Genomic DNA, 12,830 nt, shown 5'->3' on the forward strand with positions numbered 1-12,830 from the left:
CTGCAATTCGTCATTCGACGCGTAAGAGACACATCTCCCGCGAAATTTCCGCGATTTGCTTGAAACACTTAAGAGGATTTAAGCTCGGCTCCGCTCTTCCTTCGCGCGAACTTCAGAATGGCAAACAACATTCGAGAGTTGTTGGAAATAATATTTTATCTCAGTTGTCTTTATTAACAAATTACGTTAAGAAAAAAAATCGCGAATGTTGTTTCTCTTAATCAACATGTTGTCTAAGCTATCGAAACGATCGTTTATCTTACCCGTGTTTTTCTCGGCTGAACGTTTTTCCAGGCAAAAACATAAAACGAGTGAATTCTGGGACATATCCTATCTCACGTTTTGCCAACTGAAGTTGCGAAACGATTACCGATTGAACGACGGCGACACGATTTGCCGGGACGGCCGCGGCGTTTCGAGACCGGCACAATCGGCTGATTAAATTTGACGTTCGCCGCTCGACGTTGATGCTGATCGTCGCCGTAATAGTTTCGCACGATAGAAGAGCGGGGCTCGGTAACGAGAGGATAGGACAGTTAAATGGGTTCGGCGACAACACAATTTTTACTGTCACTTTTATTGCCGCGTTTTTATTGAGCGGATGACGAAAGGCACGGCGGAAGAAGGACACAACGGATGACCTAACCGGCGGATGAAGATATCGCTGGTCTTTACGAGAGAGTGTCAAATCGCGTGTATGCGTGTGTTTGATATTATGCGCGTGCGACGTATCGTTTTGCGATACGTACGACACAACTTTGCTTGCTGTTATACGCGCGAGAACGTTTTCGCATGAAGAGCGTAATTGTCTCGCGCAAACAGATGTCTCGGTCGCGGATCGCGCCGATACTTTCAGCGACAACGCGGAGTCGAAACACACATTGCGATTGTAATTTCCTTTGGCATACACGCGCTTCAATCGAATTCCTCCCGACAGTTCCCGACGTGACTCACGCGCGAATTTTCTCGCACTCATCCGAGACATGGAATAATAGATACACACTCGTGAACGTCCATTGAATCCACCTTTTTGCGTCATTAGAATAATGTAATTCGCAGAATCCAATTAATTGTCCTGGTTAACGGACCGTCCGAGACAATTCTGAGCTTTTTAGAGACGCGACGTAAGGAAATGTATTTACGAGAGAATTTAAGATACTCCTCCATAGGTTTTATCCTGATGAAAATACTTTTATTCGAATTACGATTATAAATTTGTTAAAGTGTTTTTGCGAGACTGTTTCGAAAGTCAAATAAATGCGATTCGATAGATTAGATTACACAAAAGAATCGGATTATCTTCCAATTTGTCACAGCTTCACTGGTGTAATCACCCGATGAAATTGGACAGATTTGCGCCGCGCGTACGACAGAACGACCTGCGTGAGACAAATCCAAATGAACTGATCCCGTGATATGCAACGTGACAGTGATAAGCAACGTCGTTCAGGCAGGCAAATAAAAGTACGAGCTCTCCGACATTCGAATCGGATGAATAAAGGATGAATTCTCGCAGGGCGGGATGAGAGAGGATGGCCGTAAGACGGATGTATCGTGACGCTTTCGAATGATCGGCGGCGGCGGCGGCGGCGGCAGATATGCAGCCGTGATAAATCGCTCCGGAGAGAGATGAACGACAATCGCGCGATATCACGCTTGGGCGGAAATTTCAACGAAACGAAGAAACGTATTTGTCACAAAAATGTCCCATAAAATAATGCAGCGTCTTATAAAATAAATCGCGCGTCTTGCGTCCCGTGTGTGTTATTCACGCGAGATAATGCTCGATCTTGTTCGTCGATGCGATGATACATGAATGGCATGAAGAAAAGACTGCTTCGACAATCATCCGATACATGTGAGAGAAAAGCATGATTTTTAAATAAATAAAAAATGTGTGTGCGTGTGCGCGTGTGTATCTCACGATCGGATGAAGTCGCGTGCAGACTTTTTTGCCACTTGGGCGTAACTTCGAGAAGATGGAAAATCTGAGAGAGAGAAAATTCGATCCAATCGAATGAATATATCAGCGCTAAAAAAAACTGACTGCTGAATATGATTGATATGAAGAACCACGGTTTTCAAAGTAACTTCTTTCGAAGTGCGATAACACGCACTTATTTCGGATGAGTTTCACATTAAAAAAAAAAAAAACATGCAAACTCGCTCGTACGTAGCGCTTGCTCGTGCGGTTCCCATTTTCGTCTGAGACCTGAGTTTCCGGGTTCCTCGGCATACCTTGAAAATCGATTTAAACGTGGAAACGAACACATCAACTTCATTTAAAAACCTAGCAACGTCGACGTGCAGCGCTCCGTCTCAGTTTTTTTTCTTTAGCGAGAGAGTGAACTTACAATCTTCCGGTGCCCTCCATACTGGAATCGTCCCAGGAGAGACAAATAGAAATGGAAGAGAGTTCGAAACGACGGAACGGACAAAAAGAAGAAGAAGATTCTATCAAAGGCTTGAAACGACGCTTGTTATGAGTAACATATACATATAAAACACGGGATAAGAGACACAGCGTGACACATAAGGGAAGAAGCGTAGACACTAGAACTGGAACTATTCGGATAACACACGGTGTGTTCCTCGATCTTGCGAATTGTAATAAATATCAGAAAAATAGTTTCAAATATCTTATACAAATTTAATATCTGTCAGAAGATTATTTCCGATTTTGTGTATTGTTGGATCAAAATTTAAATTTGCAATTTCGTATCTTCGAAAGAATATCGAATTATTCTCAGATATATAAAATAAAAAATTTGCCGAGTAGTTCCATTCCTAATTAAAAAAAAACGGGGAAATTTTACCTTGCGACGACATCCTCGGCAACGTGGAGGATTTGATTGCCGGTTTCGTAGGTTTTGTGTCCGCTAATCGTGGTAGGCATTGCAGAATCGTACGAGAAGGCGTTAGAGATTATCGTGTTAGTAGTTTTTTTTTTCGCTAGCGAGACAGGATTGACATTTTCATATCATATATATGATATGATGATTGTTTTTTTTTTTTTTTTTTACTATTGTGGAACATTGTGCCCAATTCCACAGAAAGTTTTTTTATTTCTCTTTACTAATATTATTTTCACACGGTATACTTTAAGGCGCTTATTGTATACCAATCGTGGAAGTGGTGGAAGCAAAAAATATTATTTTACATTTGAAGTCTAAAATCAATTTATTAAAACTAAACTTCTCATTGAACGAAACAAGGAAAATATTTAATATCAGATAATGTTATGGTATTTAACAGAACCATGTAATTCAATATTCTATCAAATAATGAATCAATATCAAATCGTTTTTATATCAAATATCACAAATCTCTGGTGCACAAATGTTCAGAAAGAATCGTCTAACGCGATTGCAGAAACCAAATATGATTCACGCAACAAAATTAACAAGAAAGTAAATCCGCAGATCTCGTAATTACACAAATTATTGCAACTCGTAGCATAACGTTTCAATTAAAATCAGACTACATTGCTCGATATTACCGTGGCTAATTTCCATCCGATTAATACTTATTGCAAAATAGTAGTAAATTACAATGGCCTCATTGCATATTTCTTAAGTTGGTACAGTTACAGTTTTAGCGCTTTGATTGAAAGAAAAATTTAGAAGATCCACAAAGAGATCTCGAGTAGATTATAAAAAAAATATAAAAATCTTAGGATACAACTATGTGACAATTTTGTTGTCACAAAATCTGCTCACGATTTGTCTTTAACATCTACCACTTCCCCGACAAGCAATCTGACGTGTGATTCAGTATTCTGGCCTTTACAGCGTGCTTAGCATACAGTTTGCATTTATGTGACGTGCGCTAGCCATTACCTGTATGTTGCGGGGAATGCTGTTTGGGGGAGTTCATGTCTGGTGGCTCGTCACTGAAGGACACTGACTTTTCAAACGACACCGACTTGTCTGGAATAGGACTTTCATCAGCATAGTTTCGCGTGGTAATATGTGCGTCAAGCGTTATAAGAAGCGTGAACGCAGCGCATTCGGCCGAATAAGTGAATTTCGATATAATGAGACGCACGTGTGCGCACACGTGTGGCTTAGAGACCAGTGCTGGTCTTAAAAATTATCGGTGTTCTTTCTCGCTCAATTGAAAACAGTTGTATTTTAGTATCACGTACTTTTATTAAAATAAATATCTGTACTACATTATTAATTAAATAGATAAAGGAAAATATATTATAAAATATCAAAAACCAACTTTGCAAAACACATATCTATATTTTGTAAAATAACATTCAATTGCATAAACGCGGGATTTTGTGCAAATACCGTTTCTAGACGTTCTTACTGTCACGAGAGAGAACTGTTTTTCCGAGAGACCTTAAAGCCAGTACTGGATAAAACAATCACGACAGTGAACAAAGACTTGTGTGCGCATCGTGCAAACAAAATTCGACTATGATCGCAAGAAAATACGATGTGTCTGAACAAATGCAAATTTCTATGCTTGGGACAAGAATGAAATCCGTTAATGAAAAACGGAGAAATGATTAACGAAACAAAGGAGACAATTGTGCGATTTTATTACATCGACATGAATAACTGTATCACAGAAAAGTAAGAAGCAAAACGAGAACGATTTCTGATGATCAAAATTAACAAAAGCTCGAAATTATTGATAATGCTTACATTGGAAATTTTGTTCTCGATAATGAAATAAAGATCATTGCATTCCGCACGAATGAAAAAAACAAATGATGAGGAACAATGTAGATCAAGAATATGGAATATGTGGGACACGTGCAACGATGATAACGCAAGTGGCGAGAGGCGGCAATGCAGCAAGCATTCGCAAGTGCATACATATATATAATATACAAAAGAAACATTATGTATATTGAAGCGCACCTTTGCCTAATTTTGGTGGTTTAACGTCAGTCCTTAAGTACGAGTCATCTGTAACGGCAGGTTGAGACACTTGAATTTTAGAGGACACGCGTTTAATGGCGGCAATAAAAAAACGTAAAAGAGACAACGTTAAATATATGTAAATATATATAAAAATATATAATATAAGTTATATGCATAAATATACTTATATATGTATATATATAGAAATATATAAGAGAATTTTATATATATATATAGATAGACAGAAAATATATATAGATAGAAAAAATGTAATATATAAATATACGTATATATAAATAAATATATATGTAAATATATATTTATGTAAGTAGAGCGGTTAATACAGTGATTTCGGAGGTGAATAGAAGATAGAAGAAGATGAGAGACACACCTGGCAGTGAGGCAGAGCTGGAGCTAGAGTGTTTGTCGAACTCGTCCCCGGCGCCTGGTGTGTGCGTTAGTCGGAATAACAAAGCAGTTGTACAGCAGGGTTTCAGGAGAGTTCAGTCCGTGAGACTACACACTGGCTTGGGCAACTATATGCCTATATTCAACTCCGAACTGAACTCAATATCCTCGGAAGAGTTTTTTTTTTTTCCGAGACTGTCGCGCGTTCGTACTATTTTTTTGCTAACACATGCAAATCTACGCTCGAGAAAAGGACTCATAGATTCGAACAAAATGAATCGCATTTACGTGGTAACCAAATCTGGTTAAACTGGGATTCGTGAGAAATCTAATGTCTATTCAATTTGATTGCGGGACTACTACGAATTTCTTTTATATTTTTCGAGCTCTCAACTAAATTACAGATAAATTATCAGCTTCAGTTTATAGAAAGCTTTTAATTGATTGTTCGTTGAATTTTTTAATCGTATTTTTATGTGATCGTTCTATTGAATTTGCTCTACCAATCCGTGTTTCCGGATATTGTTATCTAAATAATAACGTCGAAATACTTGCTAGCTTTAATTTTGTTTTGAAAACATGCTATGTAGATGTGAGTAATGGCATATTGTTGCTGGCTCGTAGCTCACGGCATAAATTCTTCCAATAACACATGTTTATCTGCATGTATGTATGCAACATATATGTACCTATACGTATATGTACGTTTTATATCTAAAGTTGTGTTGTCACGGTGATGAAATTTATCTTATATGTGCGACAGGCGACCACGACGTTTATCACATAAATCGCACAACGAAAATGCAAAATAATGTAAATACCAACTCTGTTCATCAATTTTTCATACGTATGTACATCTTCCGTGCTTTTTTGTTTTTTTTTTCTCATATATTTATTTCTACTTCACTCTTCATTTTATTTTTGTTAGTATTATAACATTACAATGTAGTTAATAAAAAAACCTTTTGTCTTCTTATAGGCATTTGTATTGTTTTGCATCTCTTATTCACGATTGCGTAAACTGTAAAAGTTAACATGATGGCCCCATATAAAAAAAAAAAAAAAAAAAAATCGACGTAGCCGCCTTGTTTCTATAGTTATCGACTATCGATCCCGATGCGTTTGCGGCATGATGATGTTACTAAGAACCGTGGTTTCAAGATGTCTGATAGTGGTCGAAAGGCGATGAAGTGGATAGATGAACAGGCACGGATGAAACGGACAGATGAATAGTTAGTAGAGACTACTTTATGTAGGGCATGTCTAGCAGTCTCGAATGCTTCTTAGCTGAAACTATCTTAGTGAATTAAATGTAAAAATGCGCTAATTCTTTTTCTGTAAAATAAGCACTGAAATGTAGAAAAAAGTGAATGTACGATAGTATCGCTCTAAAAAAAAAAAAACGCTATCCTTCCAATTGACAGAAACAAAAATTCCCCAAAATTAAATTACGACTTGTCTCAAAAGTGTCGACAATTGCTTCGCATGTTTTTTTTTTTTTTTTTTTTTTTTTTTTAAATCAAGTAATAAACGTAAAATTTGTATTTGCAAAATTTTCGTAAACACGTTGCTCTTTCAAGACAAGCCTCGTCTAATGACGAATCATGGAGAACCAAAGAGAATGATGTTACTGTGAAAGTGAAAATGGAAAGTACAGAAAGAAACCTAATAGAAGCGAAGCCGCCGAGTTTCGAGAAACACACGTACCTGCGGCTCTCGCGTAAGGATCTCGTCCTGGTGGGACCTGCAAGTATTCGCGCGGCGACGGGCTGGTGTGCGGAGCGTGTGTCAGGGCCTTCTGAACGAGTCCGGTCAAATTTGCCAGTTGTCTCTCCATGTGCTCCACCCTTATCCTGGTGACAGATAATTCTCGATCAGAAAGAACGGTACGATCAGTGATATCCATATTGTCTATAGCTCTAAAGAATTTTGAATTAATCTTTTCGGCGAATAACGCAATACTTGGAAGCTGCAAAAGTGACGGCTTTGCATACAATTTGATCTCCTCTTTCTCAGATGATTCAATGCGTGATAAATATATATATTTAAAGAAATATAAAAATAAACGACAATAACTATAATAATAAAATGAAATATATCACATACAATGATATAATAATAAAATAATGCAGTACATCACATAAAAATATAAAATCATATACAAATAAATATAAAGCAAATTAGTGTTATGACAAATCAACAAAAAAAGAATAATGACACACACACGTGTGTCGTGATTTTTAAATATCTGCGTTTAATCGATATTTCACTGAGCAATAACTTGTCACAGCAGCTTAAATAATGACATTTATATAATTTGATAGATATTTTTTTATATACAACACACTAACAATAAAAATTGATGACAGTTTGCATGCATACTATCTGTTTTCACCGGGAAAGTCACGAAACTTTTCTCGACGGAGAAAACTTCTTTTTCTTTTCTTCAAATCTAAAAAATTTTATCCCGATCGAATGTGTTTCCGTCGGTGAAATCGGATATGAGTTACACATAACACGATGCTAATCACGTGCATCTATCGCTTCGCATGACAAGTGACAGCGGTGCCCAATCTACGTCACGGTGACAGTACATAAAATGATATACAGGGTGATATACGTGACACGCGGCGGATCAGATCGGTTATGTGATCCTCGGCGATCAATTTCGGTTGAATGTAACTTTTGTAAAGTTGAGGTAAAGCGAGTTTATGGCCGACGAGCATCCAGTGTTTCTCAGTTTTCCGATACATACGCACGCACACACACACACTATTCGTTCCAACGTGTAATATCAATTCCGTCTAGAAAGTTTTCACACGAGAATAGCTTGTGACAGCTTCCGAGTATCTTTGTTACTAAAAAATGATTGATCGCGAGTTCGGTAATAACGCGCGCGAGCATATATCACGCGAAATTTTATTATAAAACATTGTATCACTAAACATCGAGAAAAATGTTCACACACGAATACAATCTACACAAGTTGTGAATGCAAAACACAAATGTTTGAAAAAAAAAAAAAAAAAAACATCTATGCTAGTGCAGATTAAGAAAAAAGTTCCTGTGTGAGCGTTGCGCTTACACGGGAGCAATGGAGGATTAAATTCAGACCAAAGATATATTAAAAAATATCCTCGTGATTTTGTATATTCACTTTTTGCGTGCAAGACACCCTGTATATGACCAATGTATTCTCGTCTACGACCGCTAGTCGGCATGCTGCATTCCACAGACTTGCAAAGTCATATATTTCTATATACATACATATATATATATATATATATATATATNATATGTATATACATATAGTATATATGTATCATATATGTTCCTCGACATTAATTATAAATATATATATATATATTTATTCACACATACAATATACACACACACACATCTTGTTTTTGAGCAGTATATGTAGTAGCTTCTCTAGCATCGTGCCACTGATCGATCCAATTTTGCCTCACACGCGAGAGATACGATTCGACGAAATTGGCAGTGACATCCCTTTTGCGATCATTCAATTAAGGTACCCGACTCGCGTACTCTCTACACATGCATTTGCAGACGACTCGTTACTGTGATGATGGTGCTCCCGAATCGCATGAAAAAGGAAGTGGCAGAGTCCGAAGAGAAAACATATATATATCTACCTCAAAGTTTGTAACAAAATTTATACAGGCAATTGAATTTAAATTATGTTTTACAAATACAAACATCCTTAGCGCTCAAATTTAATTAGTCGAAATGACGTGTCGCAAATAAATTGGCGTTTTATTTGTCTGATGATCCAATCAATTCCGGGAAATGAGATTACCTTGAGTCACACGGATGGAGTTTTCAGACGTCACTGATTTAAATTGTTCATTTGATCATATTTGACGCAAACGCGATAGAATAATCGCCGTAAAAGTTTATAAATGTTCTCAATAGTGAGCAAAAGTAAATAGAAAATGTGTCATTAATGCGAGAGAACGGGAGATTAAAACAAACAATTAATATCCGAATAAACGCTACCACTTCCTCAAAATGTGTAGCAATGGACACTGGTCAGTATTGCAGTTTAATTCCACGTTTTAAAAGTAATTAAGTGGTTGGAAATATTCTCATAAAATAACAATTTATGTGAAAGCATTTTCTATCGACCGCCACGCGAGAATATCCCTTTCGATATAAACCGAATCGTATTACCATAAATGAAACGCGCACAAAATATATAATTGTATATGTAACAATATACATGTATAATTTTACACTTATTAATAATTCATAGTATGACAAAGATAAATCTTTATTTATATTTAACTATCAGATAAAGTTTGATAAGTTTTTGAATCTTCTATAAGAGATAAAATAGAAGAATTGTTAAAAAATCTCTCTCGTACATAAAAAAAAATGTATCAAAGTTTCAAAGACAAGAAGAAATTAACTTCAATCCGACATTTCGCTGTGAAAACTCGTACCAAAAATATCCATCACCGCTTTAGTGGCAAATTCAGGCATGAAATAATGACGAGAAGAATCATGTTTAATTACTCATTTTGAAAATACCACAGTAATAATTAACTCTTGTTAAATTTATTCTTTATGTTGGAAATTAAATATTGTGCGTCTTTTAAAAAAAGTTATTTTTGATAAAAACAATAGGCAGTTTAGTTCAGGTTTACTTTTAGAATTAAGGGAGATTTTTGCCAATGTGTGAAGAATCCCGAATTCGCCACTGTTCTGCTTTCGGGGGTTCGGTCGGAACGACACTCGTGCAACTCGTATTCATTCACAAGCATCCAGTCAACCAGCCAACCAGCCGGTAGTGGCACGGTTCTCTCGGCAGCGGTCTCTATTCTCTCTCTGTTTTCCTTTCTTTCATTTTCTCGTTTTCTCTCTCCCTCTCTTTCTCTCTCTTTTTTTATTCATTCTGTTTCTTTTGTTTCGCAGGCAGGCAGGCCTCTACGCAAGACAAGCACGCAGGCGACAGACTGCTAGTGTGTGCGAGAGACGTGGGTGCAGTACCGAGTAGCGTCGTAGCCCTGTCCGCCGGGTGGTAGGGGGGGTGGCGCCCCCGGAGGAAACGGGGACCGCGGGGGACCAGACGGCGGACGCCCCGGTGGTTTCACGCCGTAAAGGCTGTACGATTCCTCCAACAGCTCCGTATCGCTGCACCACCCACAACAGATATACACATCCGCACTATCAGACCATCCAAGTGGTGGAAAGAGCGACGGCGGTTGCGGCGCACGAGTGAGGGTTGGATGGTCATTCGGGAGGACCGAGGGAGACAGGAGAGTGGAGACGGAGACGACAACGTTTCGTTGGCACAGGGGTTGCGACTAGAGGGAGAAATGGCCGGAGAAGTTTCCGGGTGAGCGGAGTTTATTCACCCGGATTTTGCACAACGCGCGCGAAAAAGCGTCGCTTGAATTTATGACGCATCTTTTGACGGACGTGGTCAGTCGGGGAAGGCTCACGTCTTTCCCGACCATTTGCACTCTCCGATTATATTCGGTAATTGCCTGCTTAAATTCGGAAACTGTTTCTACATTATGTTTGAATGGCTTTGTTGATTTATTTTTGTAAGGCTGAAATCGATCGTTTGCATACAAAGTTTGAAGCAAATTGTATATTACGCGATATACACTTGTTTATTGTAAAAATAAACGTAAATTAAAAGGACATCTCTCTATGTTTAATAACGAAACATCGTATTTATCTAAAATATATCTGTTACAATATAACATGGACATACTTTCGTGTCCGTTACAATAATTATAAATATTTTGTTACATATTATAAATATTTTGTTACATATCTTTATGTCCAATGTGTGGAAGTAGAGAGATACATATGGGTATTAAATTTCTCACATAATGCAAAAATTGATGGATTCGTACAAATATAAGAGTAGAGTGCAAAGAGCAATATAGGAAGTAGACAACATGGGAAATAATTTATGAAAAGAAATGCGAGCTACCCCAAATAAATATTTGATCAAATGAATATTTGATTATTATCTCGAACATGTTTTTGCGGTCTCGTGGAAATGTTTTTGGAGTTTAGGTTTTTCTCGCATTGAAGAGCATTTGTAAGGTTCGAAAATTGAAAGATCGAGATAAAAAAACACTGTTGTCGCGATTTTGTATTTAAATTAAATTTACTGCCATAAATTATATATATATATATATATATATATATATATATATATATATATCCTATAAAAAATAGTACATATATTAAATATCTGCACATCAATTTTTATAACGTTTAACTATCGTTTGTAAACTAAAAAAACTATGTCTTTTGTTAAAAGAAAAAAAAAGAACGTTGACAAAGTATGAATGAAATAAATTCTGATGCGGTGCAATGGTCAATATTTAGGTGAGATCACACACTTTTTGCTGCGTAGAAAAGTTAGATTCTTATCGGCGGGACATGAAACAGAGTAAGAAAGATCTGCACACGCTCCGTGCAAAAATATGCAAATTGTAATTACAGCCAGAACATCCGTGTCCCATTAAAATCGTTATGGCGGGTGCAATCGCGAATCGTTACTAACTTCGAATGGAGTGCGCGAAACTCTGGGTTTTACCTGGCTTCTTCGTCGATAGCGGGTGTAACAGTTCCCGAATATTGCGAGTAATACGGATCTTCGTAGCTGCTGCCGGCGCTATAGGGTCCAGGCGGATATCTTCCGCTTCCGGAACCGACGCCACCTCCACGCTCCGGACTGCTCATGTATCCGCTCTCGCCGTGCAGCCGATCTGCGGAGATTTGGTTTGAATGATTCATATTAATTAGATTTCGTCAAACATCCCGTCTGAGAATTCTTCTTTGTATCATCATCCGAGTCGGTATTTACATAAGACCGGGAGGTAGTAGCCAGTTATTTTATATGTACAAAGGAATCTATAAGTAACAATACGGTAAACTGTACGAAAAATATTGACAGAAATTTAAAAAGTTACAGATAATAACATATAAAAATATTTATCACGCAATAAACGAGTAAAGACGTGTATTGTAACAATTAAGTAAACACATAAAAAAATCAATTGTTTTACTTCTATAACGAGTTAATGAAGGATCTGCGATGTAAAGTTAGTTAAGGACATTCTACTTCTAAACGTATAGTGGCACCAAATTGTGAGGGAAGTTCTTATCAATGTTATATCTATTCGTGGCTCGTTATCTCTCCGTCGAATATGAGTTTTGCGCGCGAATGTGTGCAAATGAATATTACGATCGGTAGACCGTATCGATGAGGAAACGTCGTTTATCAGCCGTCGTATGATGGAAGGATGGGAGAAAAAAACGGTTCTTCACGATCGTGCTTCTTACGTATAGGGAGGGCGATACGGCTTTCTCGAGTGACAGCGGGAGCGGATGAAAAATGAGATGAAAGAAAGATGCTGCCTTTCGTATACATTATGATATCACACAGCGCTGTACAAGGAAGGCGACACACGTAAGAAGTTCCTGGAGGTTTCTGGAGACTCTTAGCTCTTAGTGTTGGGAATATATCGAGCTTACCGTAACTTTGTAATA

The 12,830-nt window shown here is 37.6% G+C and overlaps 1 protein-coding gene across 1 annotated transcript in view; it reads right to left on the bottom strand.

The window, feature by feature from the left end:
- Window positions 1-12,830, bottom strand: part of LOC109863955 (coiled-coil domain-containing protein AGAP005037) — a 78,273-nt gene that overhangs the window by 20,719 nt on the left and 44,724 nt on the right. The window contains exons 9-14 of the mRNA XM_020444673.1: window positions 11,875-12,046; window positions 6,996-7,141; window positions 5,272-5,325; window positions 4,878-4,946; window positions 3,840-3,929; window positions 2,817-2,879 (exon numbers count right to left, since the gene is read on the bottom strand). Coding sequence (XP_020300262.1) covers window positions 2,817-2,879; window positions 3,840-3,929; window positions 4,878-4,946; window positions 5,272-5,325; window positions 6,996-7,141; window positions 11,875-12,046 — 594 coding nt within the window. The remainder of the gene's footprint in view (window positions 1-2,816; window positions 2,880-3,839; window positions 3,930-4,877; window positions 4,947-5,271; window positions 5,326-6,995; window positions 7,142-11,874; window positions 12,047-12,830) is intronic.

Source organism: Pseudomyrmex gracilis, unplaced genomic scaffold (assembly GCF_002006095.1).
Source record: "Pseudomyrmex gracilis isolate BER0280 unplaced genomic scaffold, ASM200609v1 scaffold_15, whole genome shotgun sequence".
NCBI classification, from domain to species: Eukaryota; Metazoa; Arthropoda; class Insecta; order Hymenoptera; family Formicidae; genus Pseudomyrmex; species Pseudomyrmex gracilis.